The sequence below is a fragment of the Phyllobates terribilis genome, unplaced genomic scaffold (genome assembly GCF_046119375.1).
Source record: "Phyllobates terribilis strain yellow unplaced genomic scaffold, ASM4611937v1 Scaffold_1__5_contigs__length_1240528914, whole genome shotgun sequence".
In the NCBI taxonomy this organism is placed as follows: Eukaryota; Metazoa; Chordata; class Amphibia; order Anura; family Dendrobatidae; genus Phyllobates; species Phyllobates terribilis.
Genome location: NW_027362761.1, coordinates 275,516,817 through 275,542,305, shown reverse-complemented (window position 1 = coordinate 275,542,305; position 25,489 = coordinate 275,516,817). Strand labels below are relative to the sequence as shown.

General features: G+C 41.7%; 1 protein-coding gene across 3 annotated transcripts in view; it reads right to left on the bottom strand.

Moving 5' to 3' along the window:
* Positions 1 to 13,922: 13,922 nt before the first annotated feature.
* SGSM1 (small G protein signaling modulator 1) overlaps positions 13,923 to 25,489 on the bottom strand; it is a 291,384-nt gene continuing 279,817 nt past the window's right edge. For 2 of the 3 annotated variants that reach the window (XM_073672889.1, XM_073672899.1), the window contains 3 exons: positions 20,084 to 20,180; positions 19,796 to 19,963; positions 13,923 to 15,517 (listed from right to left, as the gene is read on the bottom strand). In XM_073672889.1, coding sequence (XP_073528990.1) covers positions 15,429 to 15,517; positions 19,796 to 19,963; positions 20,084 to 20,180 — 354 coding nt within the window. In that variant the 3' untranslated portion in view covers positions 13,923 to 15,428. Of the gene's footprint in view, positions 15,518 to 19,095; positions 19,175 to 19,795; positions 19,964 to 20,083; positions 20,181 to 25,489 lie in introns of those variants that run through there. The other variant, XM_073672894.1, reaches the window with a different exon arrangement.

The following is a 25,489-nucleotide window of genomic DNA, read 5'->3' as shown; positions in this document are numbered from 1 at the left end:
CACTTTTTTGTTAAGTATATAATTTCACATGTGTTAATTCATAGTTTTGATGCCTTCAGTGTGAATGTACAATTTTCACAGTCATGAAAATACAGAAAAATCTTTAAATGAGAAGGTGTGTCCAAACTTTTGGTCTGTACTGTACGTTAGAGTGTATGTGTGTTTTTTTTATAGTTCATGTAAAAATGTACTATATACTTATACATATTTACAGTTGTGACATTCGTCCTTTTAAAAAATCCTGCATACTGATCCTTTTATATTCTTTGAGAAAATGTAAGCCTGGTTAAGAGACATGTTTTTTTAGTTTTCTTATAGTGTAAAGGTAAATCCCTCGTCTTCAGCATTCATCAGCACTTTAGCTCATGGAATGCAACCACTCTCATATGTCAATCAAGTTACCTGACAGTTACTGTAAAACAGGTTTACATAGTACGAGCTACATAGGTGTAGACTACCTATGGCACTGACTTCTTAAAAATACAGTTAAGCAGAATCAGCAGTCCTGAAAATTAGAAAATAAATATTCATAATAAACAGGCATGCAACACATAGGTAACAACAAGATTTTTTTTATTTGTTTGAAAATACATATACCATTTAGAATATATTCTTATTCTGCCTCTCTGAGCAACAGTACAGAGAGATTTACTTAAAAAAAATAAAATGTGAATAAAATCATATAAATAGCGTTCACCGTTGTTGAGTTGTGGAAATACAGTATTACATACATGTATAACATTAATCATAAGACTTTACAGATGTTTGCTACAGTTTTTAATATTCATTATATTGTGGAATGGTAAATACCGCACTTGCAGAATATTTATTGAATTGCTAAAAGTATGGTTTTTGTAAAAAGTTTGATGATTACATTATTATATCACTCAAACATGTTCTGTACTGTATACTCATACAAATGGTAAAATCAAATGAATATATGTGACTGTTTTCAACCTGACAGACAAACGTGATCACTGAGGCCATTGATTGGTTGCAGCAATCTATGTAGTTTACGGTTATCCGACATTGCAGGTTGGAGTGAGGCTTAGGGCTCTTTACATTAGACGATCTGTGGGGTTAAAAGACAACCAATCGGCAACAGGTAATCTGGAGCATCTTTTTTTTCAACTCTGCATTGTGCTGTTCCTCAGTTATTTCTTCTGGAAATGTATGACCCTTTGGCGATGGGGAGTCTCCCAACACACTGTCAGCAATGACCGGACTATGTCACGTTGTGAAGGAACATGCTCCATTCATAGGGGTACCTGTAAATACCAACTGCTGTAGGGGTTGTCTTGCCTTCATTGTTTAAGAGCTCACTGCTCCTATACCTCACGGCTCATTGCTTGACATGAGTTAGTGAGCTCCTGAAATTTGACAATTTTGACAGTGGCATGGCTGCGCCCTCCTGAACTGTGCCCTCCTGAACTGTGGGCTCTTCGATGTTGTAACCAAAGACAGCTCTGCCTTTCCAGCATCAAAGAAGCGTAAAGGGACTGAAGCTAGTCGGATTCAGTGATTCGGCCAGCAGTTCGCAAGCTATAAAGCAAAGACTGTGCAATTTTATGCTCCTTGCCTATGAGACCAGCCATCTCTGCAGTCTATTCAACCTAGGCAACAAGAACTAAACCATAAAATTATAAATCCTTCCATTTTTGAGAGCGGAGGGGATTATTAAGAAGAGGTAAATTGTAGAAATGCTTTTCTTACAAACATTTGACAATTTTACCCATTTAGAAAAATGAGTCAACCCCTTTAACACTGTAATGTTGATTTAAAAAAGGCCCCAAATGGCAAACTGTTGTATATTTATTTGTACACTATGCTTAAATAAAGGCTAAGTTATATTACACATTCAGTGCCTTTGAAATTCATTGGCTTCCAAATTAATGTATTCATATATATGGAATAAGACAGGAAAGTGCAATGTAAAGTTCAAAAAAGAGATGCTCAAGAATTGTAATATTATGGGGAATACATGTATTACTAGAGATATGACTGTACTACCCACAGCACCTCTGTACATGCAACATATCTGTTTATGCAAATTAATGAGGACTCCTTATTGACAACTGTAGCTTTCATTAATGACTATACTAATTGACAATTAAAATGATTAACTAGATAAAAATAGGTATGTTCATATGTACAGTTGCTAAAATTTCTGCAACATATCTGCCAAACTCTAGGAAGTCCTGGTGTAACTAGCATGACATATACATCAAGAAACAAATGCTCATTTGGGAAGGATAAATGTGCACAGCTTGATATAAGTGTCTAAAATAACACATATGAGGACCTTTCACCAGTTTGAGCATGTTAAACTGGCTACATCATAAAATAGTGGTTGCAGAGCTGAGTAAAAATTATTTTTTATTTTTTTAATTTCTCCTCTCCATTGCAGAGATATTAACTTGTAAAGTTTGTTATAACTTATAATAAGCCCACCTGGGTATTACCAGAGATTTGTCTCTAGGGTATGTACCTGTTCCCCTGGATGATGTTGAGCCATAAGCAGAAAGCAACGTACAGATGAAAAAAAGTGTCCCACAATATCTTAGAGCAGGCTTGCTCCTGTGTGAAACATCTAATGACAAAGAGTCTGCTCCCCTCACTAATCTCACTGCAGAGCTGTAAGTGATTACAAAGTGTCTGGAGTAGAGCAGCGATGAGTGTGATTACAAACACCTTTCAGGTTTCATCTCATGGAAGTCAGTGTGAGGGAAGAGAATACATCAGAGATGATAGCACTATGAAAGAAGGTGTTTGTAATGAGACAAAGCTCTGTTCTGCTGTACTGCCCTTTCCCAAACACTGACAGGCAGTGAGATGAAAATTGAAGAAGTGTTAGTAATCACACTCATCTCAACTCTTCCCACATCTTTAGTAATCAGACACAGCTCTGCAATGAGGTCAGAGACATCAGACTGTCATTAGATGTCTCACACAGGAGAAAGCCTGTTGTAACCTATTGTGGGGGCGTGTTCTGTCAATTACTGCCTGCTTATGATTTGTAAATGTCATACAGGGGAAGAAGTGCATGCCCCCAGAGAAAAATCTATAGTGACTCCTCCTTTGGCTTATCATAAATTATAACCTAAACTTTTACAAGCTAATATCTCTAATGATCAATTAAAAAACAAAAACTATATTTTATTCAGCTTTGCAGCCACTATTTCACAATGTGGCCAGTTTAAAATGCTCAAAGTGGTGAAAGGTCCTCTTTAAATATAAACCATGCACAATACTTTTCTTGTAATACTATTATTACACATTTATACTTACAAGTAATGAAAAAAAAACTCAATAAGGGAACGCATTTCCATATGAGTTAGTTCAGATTCTTATAATGTACTCTAAAAGCATCACACTTTAAAAAACATAATCATTACCACTTTGAAATGTTTCACAATTAATGCCAAGTATGCAGTATTTATTTTGTTGCACCTTGTTAAAACTCATGCTGAGGTATCATTAGGTCTTTAGAGTTAAATTGTTAGGTAGCTATACTCAATGCATGTTCTCTTTAGTACACACGTAAAGAAAGTGATACAGTGACCTCTCATGGTGACTTGCCTGTAAAATGTGCATCATTTATGTTTAAGTTTTTCTTTTTTTTTTTTTTTAGATAAAAGGATATTCTTTTTCCAGAAATAACTGCACTCTTTTCCATAAGTTGTATTTAATGTTGAAGTTCACTTTAATAGAGCTTAGCTGCAATACCAGACAAAGTGTGATTAGTCGCTATACCAATTTTTGAGAAAAAGAAGACCCCATAATGGTTTCAGATGAGCAAATATCCACTAGGACTGGATAATGCGGCTATCTACAATGCGAGGGATTTCATGCCTCTAAAATGTACTGTAATTCCAGAATCTTAATTGTGTGTATGCGCACACAGAGTTTTTTTGAGGCAGTCAAGAACAGTGAGTTTTCTACTGGAAATCACTTTAGGAAACTCTCCTTTCTGAGGAATTTTTTTCATTTCCGTAAGAATTTTTGTATTTGTTTCTCCTAAATGTTTTTTTTTGCAGCCTTTTGTTTGGACAGTGTCTATTTGGAGCATTTACCATCACCCTGCATGAAAGTAAACCAGGAAAATGTACCAAGATAGAATATAATATTATTGACAAGGAAATAATGCTAACCATGACAATACTGCAATTGCTGTAATGCAACAATCATGGCCTCATGCCATGTGAGATGGGTGCTTTCTGGCTTCTGGCAGGGAAGCAAACAGGCAGTGACACCATGGAAGGACCAGAAGTATTGATACATTTCATCTGTATGAGTTATTTTGCACAACTTTGTGTTATAAATACTTACAAAGATCTCTTGATAGGCAGAAGGTTGAAACTATACAGATACAATGCAAAAAAAAATTCAAGTGTCAGCATCTCCTAAGCAAATGAAATAAATGTGTTAGGGTCCCCAAAAACATTAGACTTCTGTTGGATGAACCAGCTGATATTGACAGGTTCAGCCGACTGTCAAACGTGTATGCGGGCACTGGCTGACTGATGGTAGGGAGAGATGTCAGTCAGCGGCTTCCTCATAGAAAACACAGGAATGCTCGGCCGAGCAAGCGTTCCTTTGTATGACAGAGCTGGTTGAGGTCGTTGTCGGCCAAACGATTGGCCGAAGCATCGTTCAGCCGACAGCCATTTGATGTGTATTGCCAGCTTCAGTTTGCAATCCAGATATATAGAAACAACATTTATGTACAGTACAGACCAAAAGTTTGGACACACCTTCTCATTTAAAGATTTTTCTGTATTTTCATGACTATGAAAATTGCACATTCACACTGAAGGCATCAAAACTATGAATTAACACATGTGGAATTATATACTTAACAAAAAAGTGTGAAACAACTGAAAATATGTCTTATATTCTAGGTTCTTCAAAGTAGCCACCTTTTGCTTTGATGACAGCTTTGCACACTCTTGGCATTATCTTGATGAGCTTCAAGAGGTAGTCACCGGAAATGGTTTTCACTTCACAGGTGTGCCCTGTCAGGTTTAATAAGTGGGATTTCTTGCCTTATAAATGGGGTTGGGACCATCAGCTGTGTTGTGCAGAAGTCTGGTGGATACACAGCTAATAATCCTACTGAATAGACTGTTAGAATTTGTATTATGGCAAGAAAAAAGCAGCTAAGCAAAAAAAACGAGTGGCCATCATTACTTTAAGAAATGAAGGTCAATCAGTTCGAAAAATTGGGAAAACTTTGAAAGTGTCCCCAAGTGCAGTTGCAAAAACCATCAAGCGCTACAAAGATACTGGTTCATATGAGGACCGCCCCAGGAAAGGAAGACCAAGAGTCATCTCTGCTTCTGAGGATAAGTTTATCCAAGTCACCAGCCTCAGAAATCGCAGGTTAACAGCAGCTCAGATTAGAGACCAGGTCAATGCCACACAGAGTTCTAGCAGCAGACATCTTTTCAACAACTGTTAAGAGGAGACTTTGTGCAGCAGGCCTTCATGGTAAAATAGCTGCTAGGAAACCACTGCTAAGGACAGGCAACAAGCAGAAGAGACTTGTTTGGGCTAAAGAACACAAGGAATGGACATTAGACCAGTGGAAATCTGTGCTTTGGTCTGATGAGTCCAAATTTGAGATCTTTGGTTCCAACCACCGTGTCTTTGTGCGACGCAGAAAAGGTGAACGGATGGACTCTACATGCCTGGTTCCTACCGTGAAGCATGGAGGAGGAGGTGTGATGGTGTGGAGATGCTTTGCTGGTGACACTGTTGGGGATTTATTCAAAATTGAAGGCATACTGAACCAGCATGGCAACCACAGCACCTTGCAGCGGCATGCTATTCCATCTGGTTTGCGTTTAGTTGGACCATCATTTATTTTTCAACAGGACAATGACCCCACACACACCTCCAGGCTGTGTAAGGGCTATTTGACCAAGGAGGAGAGTGATGGGGTGCTACGCCAGATGACATGGCCTCCACAGTCACCAGACCTGAACCCAATCGAGATGGATTGGGGTGATCTGGACCGCAGAGTGAAGGCAAAAGGGCCAACAAGTGCTAAGCATCTCTGGGAACTCCTTCAAGATTGTTGGAAGACCATTTCCGGTGACTACCTCTTGAAGCTCATCAAGAGAATGCCAAGAGTGTGCAAAGCAGTCATCAAAGCAAAAGGTGGTGTAATGGGTCTGGGAGGTGGAACCTCTGAGCAACTATACAAGGGGGCAGTCCTTGTAAGGAAGCGGGTGGCTCCCAGGGAAGGCGGGCAGGTAGTCACGGCTAGTGATGGGGACAGTCTCTGGGTAGAGGGGCAGGAGGTCACGGCAAGTGACGGGGACAGTCTCTGGGTTAGAAGGGCAGGGGATCACAGCAAGTGACGGCAGAGCCTCCAGGTAGGATAGCAGACAGGTAGCAGGTGAGCGCTCCCAGGTGAGCGGGCAGACTGATCCATAGACAGACTGGCAGGGCTGGTAGGCAGACTGTCGGACTGCAGATAGATAAGTAACAGGCAGGAATCTGGCAGGTGACTGGCAGGTAACTGGTAACGGGACCTGAGGGCTGAAGCAGAGTTGAAAGGCTTTGCAACAACATTGCTCGGGCACCTCCATTTTGGAGGAGGTGCCTTATATATGGGAGGTCCTCCGGCAATTGGCCGGGGACTCCTTAGGACGACGCGCGCGGTCCCTTTAAGAGAGGGGGAGCGCGCGCGCGCCCTAAGCACACTGCCGGGGAAAGAGCGCGTGCCGGAAGCAGCGGGGAGAGAAGCGCTGGAGGACGCCGCGCCAGGAGCGGGGAGGTGAGAGGGACGGCGTCTCTGCCTAGTACGGGGCAGAGACGCCGATGCTACAGTACCCCCCCCCTTTAGGCCCCCTCTTTTTTTGGCCAGAAAGAAATTTTTCAAGGATAAGCGGGGCGTTGATGTTCTCCCTGGGTTCCCAAGTTCTCTCCTCAGGACCAAACCCCCTCCAATCTACCAGAAAAAAGGTCTTTCCTCTTACCCTCTTGGAGGCCAGAATACTCTCTACCTCAAAGACGTCATCAGCGGAAACCGGAGCAGGAGGGGCACCTGGATTATTGGAAAAAGAGTTAAAGACAACGGGTTTGAGGAGAGATACGTGGAAGGAGTTGGGAATCCGTAGGGTGGCCGGGAGTTTTAATTTGTAGGCCACAGGGTTAATTTGCCTGAGGACTTCGAAGGGACCGATGAATCGAGGGCCCAACTTGATGCACAGTCCGAATGGTGTGCATTAACGAAGTGCCGGAGGTAACTGGTCAGGATCTGATTGATCCGCTCCACTTGACCATTGGACTGTGGGTGGTAAGCGGAGAAGTCCAGGGTGATGTCTAGCAGCTTACATGTGGCTCTCCAGAAGCGTGAGGTGAACTGAACCCCACGATCCGACACGATGTGGAGGGGCAGGCCATGGAGACGGAAGATGTGGCGGATAAAGTCTTTAGCCAGCTCGGGTGCAGATGGGAGACCAGGCAGGGGAATGAAGTGGGCCATCTTAGAAAAGCGGTCAGCGACAACCCAAATGACTGTACAACCGGCAGAAATAGGAAGATCGGTGATAAAGTCCATAGCAATGTGCTGCCAAGGAGCAGCAGGCACGGGAAGGGGCAGGAGATGGCCGGCTGGTAGATGTCTGGGAACTTTGTTACGGGCACAGGATGAGCAGGCTGCGACGAAGTCTACCACGTCCTTACGCAGGGTAGATCACCAGTAATGCCGGGTAATGAGTTGGAAGGTCTTCTTTTGGCCAGCATGGCCAGCTAGTTTAGAAGAATGTCCCCAGCGAAGAACCCTCTCCCGATCTGGTACAGCTACAAACGTCTTACCGGGTGGGAGACGAGTCAGATCCAAGGGGGCCACATTCATCACCTTGGAGGAGTCGATGATGTGCGTAGGCTCTTCCTCTTGATCGGAGGACAGGAAGGACCGGGACAAGGCATCAGCTTTGAAGTTCTTGTCCGCCGGACGGAAATGAAGAATGAAGTCGAAGCGGGCAAAAAACAACGACCACCGGGCCTGGCGAGGATTGAGTCACTGGGCATTTTGGAGATATGCCAGGTTTTAGTGATCCATGTAGATAATTACCGGATAAAGGGCCCCTTCAAGCAGATAGCGCCACTCCCCCAGTGCCAATTTGATGGCTAGCAATTCACGGTCTCCTATGGAGTAGTTGCGCTCAGACGAGGAGAAGATTTTGGAGAAGAAGCCGCAGGTTACCATTCTCCCGGTAGAAGATTTTTGGGTGAGTACCGCTCCGGCTCCGGAGGAGGAGGCATCAACCTCCAGGTAGAATTGTTTATTACAGTCCGGACGGTGCAGGACGGGAGCAGAGGCGAAGGCTCTCTTTAAGGAAAGGAAGGCCTCCTCGGCTTCAGGCGACCATATCTTGGGATTTACCCCCTTACGGGTAAGCGCAGATATGGGAGCAGTCTGAGACGAGAAGTGTGGGATGAAAAGACTATAGTAATTAGCGAAGCCCAGGAATCGCTGTATCGCCTTCAAACCTTCAGGAAGAGGCCATTTTAGAACGGAAGAGAGCTTCTCGGGATCCATTTGCAGACCTGTCTGGGAGATGACATAGCCCAAGAACGGTAGCGAGGTCTGGTCGAAGAGGCACTTCTCGTATTTGGCATAGAGGTGGTTCTGCCGAAGCCTAAGCAGGACCTGACGAACATCCCTTCGGTGTGTGGGGAGATCCGGAGAGAAGACCAAGAAGACCAAGATATCGTCCAGGTATACCACTACGCAGGAGTACAGGAGGTCACGGAAGATGTCGTTGACCAGCTCTTGAAAGACAGCGGGGGCGTTACAGAGACCAAAGGGCATCACAAGGTACTCCTAGTGACCGTCCCGGGTATTGAATGCCGTCTTCCACTCGTCTCCTTGACGGATACGGACCAGGTTATATGCTCCTCGTAGATCCAGCTTGGAGAAGATCCTGGCGCCCTTGAGACGGTCAAACAATTCGGAGATGAGCGGCAGGGGGTATTTGTTTTTTACTGTGATGAGATTGAGTCCTCTGTAGTCAATACAGGGACGTAGCGAGCAGTCTTTCATTTTGACAAAGAAAAATCCGGCTCCAGCCGGGGAGGTAGATTTTCGGATAAATCCCCTAGCCAGATTCTCTTCAATGTACTCAGACATGGCCCGGGTCTCGGCTGCAGACAACGGGTAGATACGCCCACGGGGAGGAGTGGTGCCAGGTACCAGGTCGATCGGGCAGTCATATGGCCTATGGGGTGGCAACGTCTCTGCTTCCTTCTTACCGAAGACGTCCGCATAGGGCCAGTAAGGAGCCGAGAGACCTGGTAAATTAGCTGGAGTAGGCGGAGGACGAGCTGGGCGGACCGGAACCAGGCAGGTCCTATGGCAGTCTGGGCCCCATCGGAGTACCTCACCGGATCGCCAGTTCAATACGGGTTTGTGTGTCTGGAGCCAAGGTAGACCTAGCAACAGGGAGTGAGAAAGTCTGGACAGCACATGGAATGAGATTTCCTCAGAGTGCAGCATTCCCACCTGCAGGGTTATGGGTCCAGTGACGAGCAGGATGGTCTCCGATAGAAGTCTTCCATCCACGGAGGCGACTGACAATGGTTCAGCCAGGGACTTGGTGGGAATACAGTATCTCTCTACCAGAGACTGGGAGATGAGGTTTCCAGCAGCTCCAGAATCCAGGTGGGCGAGTTCAAAGTGACGGTTTTCTCCACAAGCAATAGAGACCAGTAAAGTCAGAGACGGAGAGGGCTTACTTTTGTCTAGGACGACCTCTCCGAGCGGTCCTAGACACTGGCGTTTCCCGGCTTTTCCGGGCAGGAACGGATGAAGTGCTCCATACTGCCACAATAGAAACAGCTTCCCTCGGCTCGGCGAGATTTGACCATCTTGGTCTGGTCGATCTGCATCGGTTCAGGCGAGTGCGCCCGCGGAGTGACTGGTTGAGAGGCAGGTCTCAGGGAAGTAGGAGCAGAGCGAGAAAAGTCTTTCTCCCAGGCAGTCTCTTTGGCACGTTCTTGGAACCGGATGCCAATCCGGGTAGCTAGTGACACCAGGTCATCCAGAGTGGTAGGAATGTCCCGACCAGCTAACTCGTCCTTAATCCGACCGGAAAGACCCTCCCAGAAGACGGACACCAGAGCCTCATTTTCCCAGGCAAGCTCAGAAGCGAGGGTGCGGAACCGTATGGCATATTGGCCCACGGTGAGACTCCCTTGGCGGAGACGTAGCAGAGAGGAGGCATTAGAGGTTTTCCGTCCAGGTTCATCGAAGACTCTCCGGAAAGCAGCGAGGAAAGACGGCAGGTCGGACACCAGGGGATCCCCTCTCTCCCACAGGGGATTCAGCCATGCCAGTGCTTCTCCAGTGAGGTGAGACATGATAAACGCCACCCTGGCCCGGTCGGAGGGAAACTGATATGCCAAAAGTTCAAAGTGCAGGGTGCACTGGTTTATGAAACCCCGAGCTAGAGCGGGGTCGCCTGCAAAGCGTGGAGGTGCCAGAAGCCGAGGTCCATAGTTGGGTACCATGAAGGGACTGGATTGCGGTACCGCAGGAATGGGCACGGCTGGACCAGAGGTAGACAAAGACGAGTCACACAATGCGCCTAGACGAGAGTTAACGGACCGTAGATAGGACAGTACCACTTCCTGCTGAGTTTTCTGACGTAAGACTTCCTGGTGCAGATCGGAGATCTGGGGGCCACCGGGTTCCATGGCCTGAGCAAACTGTAACGGGTCTGGGAGGTGGAACCTCTGAGCAACTATACAAGGGGGCAGTCCTTGTAAGGCTAGTGATGGGGACAGTCTCTGGGTAGAGGGGCAGGAGGTCACGGCAAGTGACGGGGACAGTCTCTGGGTAGAAGGGCAGGGGATCACGGCAAGTGATGGGGACAGTCTCTTGACAGGCGGGTGGTCACGGCAAGTGACGGCAGAGCCTCCAGGTAGGCTAGCAGGCAGGTAGCAGGTGGACGCTCCTAGGTGAGCGGGCAAGAGTCTCTGGACAGGCAGGTGGTCACGGCACGTGACGGCAGAGCCTCCAGGTAGGCTAGCAGGCAGGTAGCAGGTGAGAGCTCCCAGGTGAGCGGGCAAGAGTCTCTGGACAGGCAGGTGGTCACAGCACGTGACGGCGGAGCCTCCAGGTAGGCTAACAGGCAGGTAGCAGGTGAGCGCTCCCAGGTGAGCGGGCAAGAGTCTCTGGACAGGCAGGTGGTCACAGCATGTGACGGCGGAGCCTCCAGGTAGGATAGCAGACAGGTAGCAGGTGAGCGCTCCCAGGTGAGCGGGCAGACTGATCCATAGACAGACTGGCAGGGCTGGTAGGCAGACTGTCGGACCGCAGATAGATAAGTAACAGGCAGGAATCTGGCAGGTGACTGGTAACGGGACCTGAGGGCTGAAGCAGAGTTGAAAGGCTTTGCAACAACATTGCTCGGGCACCTCCATTTTGGAGGAGGTGCCTTATATATGGGAGGTCCTCCGGCAATTGGCCGGGGACTCCTTAGGACGACGCGCGCGGTCCCTTTAAGAGAGGGGGAGCGCGCGCGCGCCCTAAGCACACTGCCGGGAAAGAGCGCGTGCCGGAAGCAGCGGGGAGAGAAGCGCTGGAGGACGCCGCGCCAGGAGCGGGGAGGTGAGAGGGACGGCATCTCTGCCTAGTACTGGCCAGAGACGCCAATGCTACAGGTGGCTACTTTGAAGAACCTAGAATATAAGACATTTTCAGTTGTTTCACACTTTTTTGTTAAGTATATAATTCCACATGTGTTAATTAATAGTTTTGATGCCTTCAGTGTGAATGTTCAATTTTCATAATCATGAAAATACAGAAAAATCTTTAAATGAGGTGTGTCCAAACTTTTGGTCTGTACTGTACCTTGTAAAAAGAGATAATCAAGTGTGAAACTTCTATTACTAGAAGTAGCTGATAATGACACTAAATATAGCCATACACAAGCGATAGCTGCTGAACAAACAATGGTTTGGCTGACAGTTATATCTACCGACTCATCCATACACATTAACATTAGGCTTGGCTGAGCATTCATACGCTTTCAATGGGAAGAGTGGTGAAAGCCTCTGCCAGACAGCTTGGGCAGTGGTTTATTTCCCAGAGATCAAAAGGGTCGGATGTTAGAATTCAAACTGCCGACGCTTATCTCCCTTGGGAGTGCGTAGGGAGGCCCCTTTACAGATTAGCTGGTTGTTCGATACAGCAGATATTAGCAAGTTAACCCAACTTAAAGATAATCTGTGTTGGGGGCCCTAGTTTTTCAATAAAAGATGATTATAAAACTCTATAGCTCAAAGAAAATCTCTACCTGGGTGACCTAATCCTTTTGATATGGAGAGATGTAGCTAGATCTTGAGCACACAATTACACGCATGTTGTGCAGAGTTTCTTAAGATGCAACAAAAGAAACATCTAAAATGATATCACATAGATAAAGGCAATACAATAAATATATGTCTTATGATCTGTACCATTCATAAAAACAAATGTTGTCTTTGAAAAAATAACGCCACTCTTGATGTGTTGTCTTCTCTTCACACAAACAGAATTCTCGGAACACATTTACAAGGTAAGTCGACAACATTTAAGAGATATCGTTACTGGTAAAATGATTCACACACACACACACACACACTGACTTTTACAAAGACACACGGAAATGTACAGTAAATAGAATAAATAAATACTCTTCATCATTTTTATAAGTTATTTAAAAACACTGATATCTGAGGAGACAAAATGTGCTCTTAGTAAGAGCCTAGGATAATAGCAGACTACTATAGTATTTTCTAGATTTATGTAGCCTTTATTAAACACTTTGTAACACTGTTTATGCTAAGGTGCCTTGCCTATATGACCCTGAATTCATAAATCAAAATGTCATACCCATGGCAGATATATAAAAAAATCTATCCGGGAAATGCTACTTAAAGTTTGCAAATACGTTAGCTGATGACTAAATGTAATATGTAGGGTCTATTTGTAGACACTTGTTTCAGTAGTGATTTCCTACTTTTACCTTGGTGATGTGTTAAAGCTTTTCATTGGAAGTATCCATTCTACTTAGAAAAGCAAATAATACTAATTTAAGACAAATTGGTGATACTATCAGGCTAAGTTCAATCTTTTATTATGGCCGGAAGTCCAAGCAGGAGCAGTCTGAGCAAGATATGCTGATTTTCATGCTGAGCAGTGACGCCTGACAGATCCTATGACTAACTATCAGGAAACGGACAATTCCACAATACTAAAGATCTTACACAGAAGTGCATTTTGTGTAGTATAGCGGTATGTCACTAAGCATATATACCTAATCCTGCAATTTATAATGAATGGCTCTCACATTGAAAGAAGGGTATTGTACTATAATAGTTATTTCTGCCTTACTGTGATATTTAGTACATAATGTACTTTAATTATGAAAATCAATGCAAAGAAAAAGCTGCTCTGCTGCTGAAAGGAACTATAATTTTTCTAGTGCAGGTTAGAAAATGAAAGCACTGACCTACTTGATACAGACAACTCCTTTTTTGTGCACTAGTTTTCATAAAGGAGCCCATTGTTGGCATGAAATCCATTGCCTCGTTTAATTTGTTATGAAACCACACATTAATGAGAGCTACTAAATGGAGACATGGAAAGTGATGCCAGTATTTTCAAATTCAGATAAACTCCCTGTAAAAAGTGATGAGTGATGATCTAGCAAGTCAATCTATGCTCGTTTGCTTGCTTTTGAATGTTTCAATAATTGTGAGACACTTCATATGAACAACTGTTTGTGTGCTCATTTGTGTCCCCCCCATCCAACCCTTCAGTTTTCATTACAAGTAGATGTCTGTTTACAAGAGGGAATGTGCTGATTTCAGACGAAAATGGTCTGGTGTCACCATAAAAGATGCAATCAACAACAAACAAGTGAATTATCGCTTAAAATTTAATTGTGGAGTATGTTTATAATGGGCAATGACTATTTGGGCAATTATTTTTCATGTTAATTCAGCGCAGACCAAAATACAAATTGTATAATAATTGTGCACACAGTGTAGTCTAACATATTGGCAGAGAACGAACTAAGAAGGCTTAGGGTGCCTTTATACTGGCTGATATTCACTCGACAATTGAGCAAGATGCTCATTCCTTTGGTGAAATGATTTTTAATATTATTTAGAAATTATTGTTCTTGCCAGCACATCGTCCTGTGTAAACAGGAGACAAGCTGCCGAGAACAATGAAATTTTATGCATGAAGTGCGGGTGGCCTGTCTTGCAGATCCTGAAGTGTGGTTGTCCTTAAATGACTGTAGATCAGTTTATATCTAGCCAATCAGTGTTCGTTTAATGGCCATGTTCAGCCACTGTAAATGCAGCCTAGCTGGAATTCAGCTTCTCTATATTTTGCAACCATATAAATCAAATTTTTGTAAATTGATTTACATGAAGATACATGAAGATAATCTTTCATCCATATTTCAAATGATTCTTGCAATGTAAGGTTTTATTAGATTTGATCCGCTTAACATAACCCTGAATGTTACTTGCCTTGCACATCGACTTTCCCTGTTGCTAAAATGCATCTCATCCTAATTAGTGTATAAAAGGGACTTCGTTGTCTGGATCTACAGGACACTAGTGGTGTAGCTGTGCGAAAAGGGTCTAAAGAAGCATTATGCAACTGACAAGGTAATAGTAACTGCAATCATTCTCACTATAAATTCAACATAAACCATGTAAAATAATAGATTCAATAAAAATAAATAATATGAATATATATTTACACATTTTCTCTGCTATACGCCAATAGCTTGTGCCTATAAATAGTCCCTGCAATGATAAAGCTGTGCAGTCAAATAGTAGGAAGTACATTTCTTAATAAATGTCTAACCAGAAACTCCAGAGGGGCAAAACACAACTTTGGGGAATTTGCATACAGTAGTAATTAGCTGCTCCTGGCAGGTAATGAGTTTATAATCATTGGATTGGAAAAATAATCTGCTCTGTTTGTGCTAATATGTGACTACGGAAATCTGGATCTCAATCTCTATGATCTGTAACCCAATTAAAATCCTATTTTAACAAGGATCACTAGCACACTCACCTATTTGAAGGGTTTCTGAAATCATCAAGATTAACCTTGTATTGAGTTCTTTGGTTTAACAATAAACTAACAAGGCTAAATGGAAAAAAAAGAAACTAAATAAGGAAATAACAGGAAACCCTTTCTTTAGTAGTGGTTTCCTCTGCTACTAGAACTGGCTTCAGTTCCTGGCACTTATTAAAGTAAATAAACTGGCCATTAAGATATTTCGTAACCCTTTCACTTCTGATGGGAATTGATTGCATTGCTGAATAAATGGGCTCCATGGCAGTGGGAGATTTCATGCTGTGGTGGATGTGACTGTGCTTTTCTCTGAGTGAAGGTCCCTTTACTTGTTCTCAATCAGTGTCTGAACCTTGTACACAAGATCTCGGGCAAGCTTCAGGATATGCTTTATGTTGTGTCTCTCTGCCATCTCTAAAAAACAAAAATGAAAGAAATGTAAAGATTAACAACTGCCATTTATATTATATTTCTGAACAAATTCATCAATTTATTACATTTTTTCGTCATCAGAAGAGGGAAGTTTCTGGTATGTTTCTTTCAGCTGTGCCATCTATGTTAATTATTTTACTTATGTAGTTATTTTAATTAATACATGGGCATTGTGACAAACTATTAGCTGTGCAAGGCGGGAAGACAAGTTTGAGCCTTAGAATATACAAATAAAACCCGACACACATTGAGCTGAAGGTTGAGTTGGTATACATACAACATATAAACGCATGTTCACATTGGCCTTAGAATATAGACAATATTTTCAAGAAGAGCTGGTTCAGTAATCAAAGTACCACATATATTTTATATATTGTGGACACTTTTTAGAAAGAAAAGATGTTGCTAAAAAGTGTGTGCATCTTAGGCTATGAGCTCACAATCAGGAGCCGCTGCGGGTTTGAAGCTGCGTGTCTATGCAGCATCAAACCCGCAGCGGCCAGATGTTACAGCATAGTGGATGGGATTTGTAGAAATCCCATGTCCACTATGCGTCTCTGTGCACCTGCAGGTCACCCATGGAAACTGACATGCGGCGTCTTTCAGACTCGCAGCATGTCAATTTCTCTTGTGGGTCTGCATGTGGCCTTTCCCCATAGACTATCATCAATGAGGAAAGTCCGCATGTGAAAAAAAAAAATTGCGGGCTCTCATTTGCATAAATGAGGGCGGAAGCCACTTGGCTGCTCTGCAGTGTCAGGGCCTCAGTGGCTCCAGATCGTGGGCACATAACCGTATTCTCTGAGCCTGCTGGCAACCAGACCACCCCATATAATTTCCTTAACCCCTGCACGACATTTGCACTTTATATACATCATGCATTTTAAAAAAAAAAAAAAGATCTAAAAAAATAAATCCCAAAATAATAATAATAAATATATATTTGTGTGTGTTTATATATATATAAAAAAAGGCAAAAAATGAAGCTTTATCATGATACTGTCGAGGGAAAAGTCGTTTAAAACGTGATCAAAAAGAAGAATAAATAAATATAGTACCTCTGAGAACGTGATCTTGTCCCGCAAAAAACAATCCGCCATACAGCTCCATCAGCGGACAAATAAAGTTATAGCTCTCAGAATAAAGTGAAAAAACATAAACAATATAAATTTGGTATCGCTGTAATGGCACCGACCCGAAGAATAAAGCTGCCTTATCAATTTCTAACACTCGTGGAATGACATAAAAAATAAAAAATTGCTGGTTTTTGTTCATTCTGCTTTTTCCAAAAATCGGAATAGAAAGTGATCAAAAAAATGTCATGTGCCCGAAAATGGTAGCAATAAAAACTTCAACTCGTCCCGCAAAAAAACAAGCCCTTACATGACTATCTGCCAAAATATGGAAAAATTATAGCTCTCAAAATATGGCAATGCAATAAAAAGTGCCTTTTAGTGTGTGACAGCAGCCAAACATAAAAAACCAACCTAAAGAATAAAGTCGTCTTATCACTTATACCGCACGAGGAACTAAATAAAACCAATTCTTCAGCTGCTGTTGATTTGTTCATTCTGCCTCCCAAAGATCGCAGTAAGGCTCTGCTCACATTTATCCTGCACTCTGCACTGAGCGCTTACACCGGGGTTTCTGTGTAAGTCTCTGAAATACGTGATTCAGATGGAACCCCCGGGAGAAGATTCCCTAAAATGAGGCAGATTGAGGCACTGTGGATGCCGTCTGGCCTATGATCTGGAGGTGTCCATCTTTTTAGGCATGCATAAAAGTGCCGTCGGCCACAGTTTTGTGCACTTCTGAAAAGGACACCACTGAACAGAGGCCACACGGAGTCCAGAGTAACTCTGCTGCCTCATTATAGTGAATGGAGCCTTCGGGGATTGAATCATGTCACTTGGAGATTCATATGGAGACCCCGATATAAGTGATCATCATACAGCTCTGGATAAATGTGATTCTAAATGTTATGTAAAATGTTCCTAACAAAAGCTACAAATCAATCCATAAAAAAAAACTTACCACTCAGGTCCATCATCTGTCAATGGAAATATAGGGGCTTCCACATTACGGGTAGAACAAAGTCTCTGGAATAGCGAAATGGCTCCTCACCCCCAAAAGGAATCCAGCAAATTCTGCGCTCCCAAATCCAAATGCCTGCCTCCCTTCTGAGCTGCAGTGTGTGACTAAACTGCAGTTAGTGTCAACATTTTTGGCATTTCTGTAGCATTGAGAGCTGGCCTAATTCACGGGTGTGTGTCTCCAGAAGCATGAGCTGGGCACAATGTAAGGTCACTACAACGTACTGGTGACTACAACGGCAGTTTGCAATTTTCACTCAGCAACATCCGCTGCTGCTTGTTTCTGGAAAAGACCCATGGAGTCAAAATCGTCACTACACCTGTAGATAAATTCCCAAAGGGGTATAATTTCCAAAATGGGGTCACTTGGGCACACTTAGAGAAATAAGTGTCCCATGCCAGGCAGTCCAGCTAATATGTTTAACCCCTGACTGGCAGTTTATCACTGACAATGTACAGTGTACATAGACAGCTGCTAATCAGGGATGTGGACGGGGTTACACATAGCTCAACATTCTGACTACTGCTACATCTACAGCAGAGAAAACGGATTCTATCAAAATTGCAGCAAGCTGTACAGTATGTCACACATCCCAGGAATCAGGCTCTCTGCCCCTACATCATGCTGCTCTCAGATTACATAACAAAAATCTTCTAACTGATTCCCTTTAATTTTCAGGCATAAGGCTAGTCATAACAATATTCACAGCTGCATAGTTCTATTTTTTCCTTCTACTGTACAGTACTTCGGTAAAACATTAAAGGGGTTTTTATTACTATAGCGATGACCTATCCTCAACACGTCCAAATTACACAAGTACACAAGAATGGTTAAGAAGTAAAAAAAAAAATGACTGCTTGAAACTGGCCAACAATGAGTCCTGATCTCAATTTAACTGAAAAAGATTTGGAGGGAGTTGAAATCTATTGGCGAAAGTAAAGATGCATTTATACTTGCTGATAATGAGCAATGAGTGTTCCTAGAAAAGGCTGCCAATTATGCTCGTTTGGCGAGTGAAATGATTTTCAACCTTGTTTAAAAATCATTGTTCTCGACAGCACAACGTCTGCACATGTTCTTCCAAAAACAATGATAATCTATGTGCACCACTTCCTGGAATGTTCTTGATCGTTTATTGAGTAGGAAATATCTTGATATCATCATCAAACTGTTCAAGCCAGGGTGCCAAGATTTTTGGAAATAGTCTTGAACCCTTTAGATTGCTTGTGTTGGATGATAACAGCAATTCAAGTCTGTCCAGCTCTTTTGTCTTTGCCACTGTGAATGAGGAACAGAGGGAGAGGGCGGAGCTTCCTACTGCACATGCTCACAAGCACCCGTCTTATTAACATTCTAGTGTACTACAACGTTGGCCATTTTACGGTACTATAACGATTACATCCTTAAACAAAATGAGTGTAATTTGCTAATTAAAGTTACATAGGAATTTAAAGATAATTAATTACTTTTTTATTTATGAAACATGCAGGTGGAGGCTAATGACATCATTCACCAAGGTCTGCCGGGTTACTTCACACTGCAGAACTAGGAAATGGTAGAATATCAGTGAAATATGAGCTATAGACTTTGTAATTTGTAAGAAATAAGAAACATATTGTGTAAAATATAATGTGTTCATTGCTATGTGAAAAGGAATTTCAGTTCAAGAGTCCCGCTTTAAAAAAGTCTCTGCACGGCAAGGAGTTGCCCGAACAAGTTTTATAACATTTATGTAGCCTTGAAACAAACCACATACTGGAAGGAATTATATTTCTTTATAAAAAATTCAGACTCACCCCATTTCTGTATTAGTGTTCTACTTACATCATGACTTTTTAATTTCATTTTTTTATACATTTATTAAACAGGTTTCATTAAATATCCCATCATTATCTCTAATTGACTGAACAAGACAATCTTTTTTCATATTTGATTCATCCGAATTTGGGTATAAATCATTATCTACAATATTTATAAGTATTATATGCTCAATAGATGCACTATTATAAAGGAGGCTGTCCTAGCCCCATATATTCATGTGTTTGTCCACCTGTGACATTTTTTTTATTTATAATATCCCAAACTGTCACATTACTTTATCGCACAATCTACAGGCTGTTCAGATAGCTCATATCGTACAGTGGAAATAAAATTTATATTACTCACCATTAAAGAACTTTATTATATCAGTAAAGTCCATATTATTTTCCAGGATAATATCACGATAAACTTCCACCAGAGCCAAGGCAATGAAGAGGACAAAGTGAGAAGATGACACTTGCTTAGCAGCCCAGATGGTTTCCCATACTGAGAATACATCATCATACACCAATTCTGTGAAACATATGCATATAATTATAGACAGCCACAAATAATTTTCCTGATCGCTCATTAATTTTGCGTGCCCTGATGTAATGAACTGATTTATTTTCTGTATACGAGATCATTGCTCACCTCTTTTGAAGTCTAGAAGAAACCAGCGGTAACAGAAGTAGAAGTGAGTATAGTCACCATTTTGATGCATAAGTTCAAAAAGCTCAGAATCCAAAATCTAATAATAGAACAAAATTACAAATTGGAAAACTCAAATAATAAAACAACTCAAACAACAATGTGAAGCATGCATATGTGGAACAACAACAGATTGAAAAAAATGTCATGCGTATTTAAAGTACACCTATCATTTTTTTTTAATATAATGTCCCTCCTACATATCCTTCTGATCAGTAGGGTTCCAGATCCTTAGAACCTAGCGATTGCTAAAAAGTTCTTCAAATGAGCAGCTGATCAGGTAGAAGTGCTCAGCTCCATAGACATACTATTGAGTCACTACTCTGTTCTATCTTCACACTCCGTCTGCATGCATCCACAAATTTATTTGAGCAATCATTTCAAATCTCAGAGCCCGGACCCCTAACAGTCAGCAGCGTGTGTAACTTGGGATAATATTAGAACCAAAAAAAGAAAAAACTATTGGCATACTTTGTTCAGTATTTATTGATTTTATTTATTTTACTCATTTATATAGTGCAATTAATCCACAGCGCTTTACAGACACCATCATCATGGTCTCCACTGGGGCTCACAATCTCCAGTCCCTATCAATATGTCTTTGGCGTGTGGGAGGAAACCAGAGTACAGAGAGAAAACTCCAGCAAACACTGGGAAAACATACATACTCCTTGCAGAAACTGTTTATCTTTTCTTTTTAAATCTTATATATAAATATATCTTACATGATCGGCCTAAGTAGTGCAGAAGGCCGCGAGTTCCTTATGGAAATGGAATAAATATAAGTTAATTAACAGAAATACCATGGGCTATTATGGAGGTTTTCCGATAATAAGACGTTATCACTTATCCTTGTGATAGGTAATCATTTTTCAATTGCCGGGGGTATGACCACTGAGACTCCAACCGATTGCTAGAATGGGGAACTTTTTACCTCTGTTTAAATGGAGCGGAAGTGAGCATGCTCAACCTTGGCTCTATTCATTCTCTATGGGACTGCCGAAGATAACTCAGTTATCTAAAGAATGAATGGAGCAGCTGTCACACATGCGCACTGCTGATCCATTTAAACTGTTGACAAAAGCAGGCTATATTAGATGTAGTAAGTCATGTATGAAACCGAAAGCATATAACGAAACAGTAGGGAGTCCATATACTTCAAAAACAGTGGCTGCAAAACAGTAAAAACAGAGTAGTAATATGGTTGTATGAATGAGGCGGAATTGACATAGAAACGTAATGGGCATTTACAGGCTCTAGGAATGTTGCAAATGTTTGACAGCTTTAATACATGTGAGGAATGCCTCTTTCTTAGGCATTCCTCACATGTATTAAAGCTGTCAAACAGTAGCAAATCATGCACACGGAGTGACTCAAACATAACACCCGAGCACGCTGAAGATACTCGGCGAGCACCCGAGCATGCTCGCCGAAAGGGATAGCAGAACACGCTTGCTCATCACTACTAACAACTTATCGCTCATGATAATTGTGTAATGTGAATGGGTTGAGTGACTGAACAATCTGTCCAGAAACGCTTGTTCACCATGCATGATATCGTCTAGGCAGGTGAAAAAATCTCTGGTTAAACCTTTAAAAATTGTATAGTGTAAATGAAGATTGTCCACTCGTTAAACAATTTGACCGCCAAAAAAGAAAAGTGGAAATTCAAGTTGTAAATAGATATCTGAACATTGTGCGTGGTTTTCACACAGACAACCATTTAATTCACTATTCTCGCCCTGTATAAACATTTGTCTGACTTTGTTTGCTAGTCATGAGTTAAAATTGCTTCGTTCATCATTTAACCCCTTAGTGACCGAGAGAATTTGGACCTTAATGACCAGGCCAAATTTTTTAAATCTGACCAGTGTCACTTCATGTGGCAATAATTCTGGAACGCTTTAACATATGCTAGTTATTCTGAGATTGTTTTTTTCGTGACACGTTATGTTACTGGTAAATTTAGGTCGATATGTTTTGCGTTTATTTGTGAAAATATCAGAATTTTGGCAAAAAAATTAAAAAATTCGCAACTTTCAATTTTTTTTTTAATCTTAAACCAGTCATGCTGTACAAAATAATTAATAAATAACGTTTCCCATATGTCTACTTTACATTTGCATCATTTTCCAAACGTGATTTTATTTTTTTAGGATGCTAGAAGGGTTAACATTTTAGCAGCAATTTCTCATTTTTTCAAGAAACCTTTTTCTTTAGGGACCTATTCAGATTTAAATTGACTTTGAGGGGCCTATACTAAAAGTTATAACATTTTAAACTCACGAAAAGTTATACCATTTTAAAAACCGCACCCCTAAAATATGTCAAAACTGACATCAGGACATTTTTTAACCCTTATCATGCTACACAGGAATTAATGCAAATTGGAATAAAAAAAAAACAAAATTGTACTTTTTCCTCAAAAATTTTGCTTTAGCCCCAATTTTTTTTAACTTTTACAAGGAATGGCATGAGAAAATGGACCCCACAATTTGTTACCCAGTTTCTTCTGAGTGCACTGATACCCCACGTGGTCAGAAACGTCTGCTTGGACAAACGACAAGGAAGGGCAAGAGCACCAATTGAATTTTGGAACACAATTTTGGCTGAAACAGATTGAGGGAATCATGTCGCATTTGCAGGGTCCCTTAGGTGCCTAAATAGCAGAACCCCCCAAGTGTCCCCATTTTGGAAACTACACCCCTCAAGGATTTTATCCAGGGGTATAGTCAGCATTTTGAACTCACATGTACTATACAGAATTTGAAAACATTAGGTTGTCATATTGAAAATTTTTGTTTTGTTTCACAATAGTGTTGTTTTAGCCCCAATTTTATTTACTTTTGCAAGAGGTATTACGAAAAAGTGGACCCTAACACTTTGTTGCCCACTTTCTTTTAAGTGTGGCGTAACCCTACATGTAATCAAAAAGTTCTGTTTGGATACATGGCAGTGCTCGGAAGGGAAGGAGTGACATTTGGTATTTAGAATGTAAATTTGTCTGGCATTGAAGACACCAGATCTCATTTGCAGAGCCCAGAGGTACTAAAACAGCAGAAACCCCCACAAATGACCCCATTTTAGAAATTACAGAAATAGCAATAGCAAGGATGCACAGCCAATAAAAGAAACGAGTGCTAAATCAGTAAGCAAAAACAAAGTACAACAAACAAGAAAGGGTGTTACAGAACAATAAGCACATCTATTTATAAATGAAGCAATTTTTATTCAGACAAAAATACATGCACAAATTAAAATCAATTAAAAACAGAAAACTACCATGTTACTGGCATCCATAATAACGCTGATAATATAGCAACTACAATGGTAATATTCAAATAACCACCAACATCTGGCTAAGCTATACAGTTGGATATATGGGTATATTCCCAGAATCATCCGAACCTGAGACAAGGCGTATAATAAATAAAGATGGCGGATAAGAAACCAATATAAAAAAAATCTCAAAATGAATCAATACAGTGCAGGTGTAGCATGCATGGCATATATAAATGTAAAAATTAGATAATGTAGTCTATAATATGTGGGAAGGCACACAGTAATATATATATAAACATAAATGATGCCTCCAAACAACTGACCAATATACCATCCTTTTCTAAACCAGGTCCATAATTTGTAATCCAGAGAACACAGGTAAAATAGGGATGCCAATGGAGCCAAGCTTCACGCGTGTTGCTGCTGTGGAGCATCTTCATCAGGGAGAAGTATAAAAGGTATAATTTCCAAGAGGGGTAATGGACCCCATAATATGTTATGCAATTTTTATTGAACTTGGCAGTACCCCATATGTAGTTGTACACTAATGTATGAACACACGGCAGGGATCGGATGGGAAGGAGAGCTACTTGGCTTTTAGAACACAGATTTTGTTTGAACAGATTGTGGCTCCATTAGCCTAGCTCAGGAGATTCCAAAACAGCAGAAACCCCCACAAATGACCCCATACTGGAAACTTTATTGCTTAAGGAATTCATCTAGGGGTGCAGTGAGTATTTTGAACCTACAGGTGTCTCACATAATTTTATAACATTGGGATGTGGAAATACAACATTTTAGTGGTAAAAATGTAAATTTTTAATTTGCTGCAAATTTATTAGTTACACAAGGTTTAATAGGTGAAAGTGAACCTCACAATTTATTGCGCAATTTCTCCCTAATGTTGTGATGCCTTATATGTCTTGAGAAACTAATGTTTGGCCACATGTCAGGGCTTAACAGGCAGGAGCGCTATTTGGTTTTTGGGGCACAGATTTTGGTAGAATAGTTTGTGGGCGACATTTGCAGAGCCCCTGAGATGCCAGAACAGCAGAAAAACCCCAAAGAGATCCCATTGTAGAAAATATAACTCTCAATGAATTGATCTACGGCTGCAGTGACTGCTTTGTAACATCCACGCCATGCTTTATTCTGGCGAATTGAAAATCGCCAGTTTAGTGCCCATACGTTGTTAAACTAAGTGAAAGAGCCGGCACTTGCGTCTTCAGAAACTTCATCATTTAGTCCAGATTAAAAAGCAGCGATGGTAGACACAAGGGGCACAGAAAAAACGTAATAGCAGGAAGGTAACACATACAAACCTCCAGACAACGTGTTTCTGACCTACATGATCCTTTGTCCATGCCTCAAAGGACCATGTACGTCAGAAACGCCTTGCCTGGAGTCTTGCACGTGTTACCTTCCTGGTATTTAGTTTTTTCTGAGCCACTTGTGTCTACCATCGCTGCTTTTTAATCTGGACTAAATAAAGAAGTTTTTTATGAAGACGCGAGTGCTAGCTCTTTTACTTGGTTTATCAATTGTTGGAGTACTCCTGTCGAGCACTGGAAAGGTGAGCCGATTGCTCTTTTCTCCTGCCCATACATTGTGACCCCATACTGTGTAGAGACACCATATATTATAGCATCCTGATACATTGTGCGCCGCTGGTTTAGGCATAGTGGGGCTCAGGAGGATGTGGCATTTGGATTTGGGAGCGCAGATTTCACTGGATTTTATTTGAGGGGGTGGAAGCTGTGCCACTTTTCCAAAATGTTTGTTCCACCCATAACATGGGTACCCCTATATTTCCAGTGACAGATGACGGACCTGAATGGGGGCTGGTTTTGTGCGGCACAAGTTAGGTTTTTTATTGGTAACAGTTTTAGTTACATGATGTATAAGGCTAGGATCACATTCCTGTGTTGTACGCGGAGAGCACAGAATAAATGTGAACTGAGCCTTATTGAGATTTTTGGGAGGCAGAATGAACAAATAGACAGCAGTAAAAGTACCGTATTTTTCAGACTATAAGATGCACTTTTTTCCTCCAGAATTTTGGAGGAA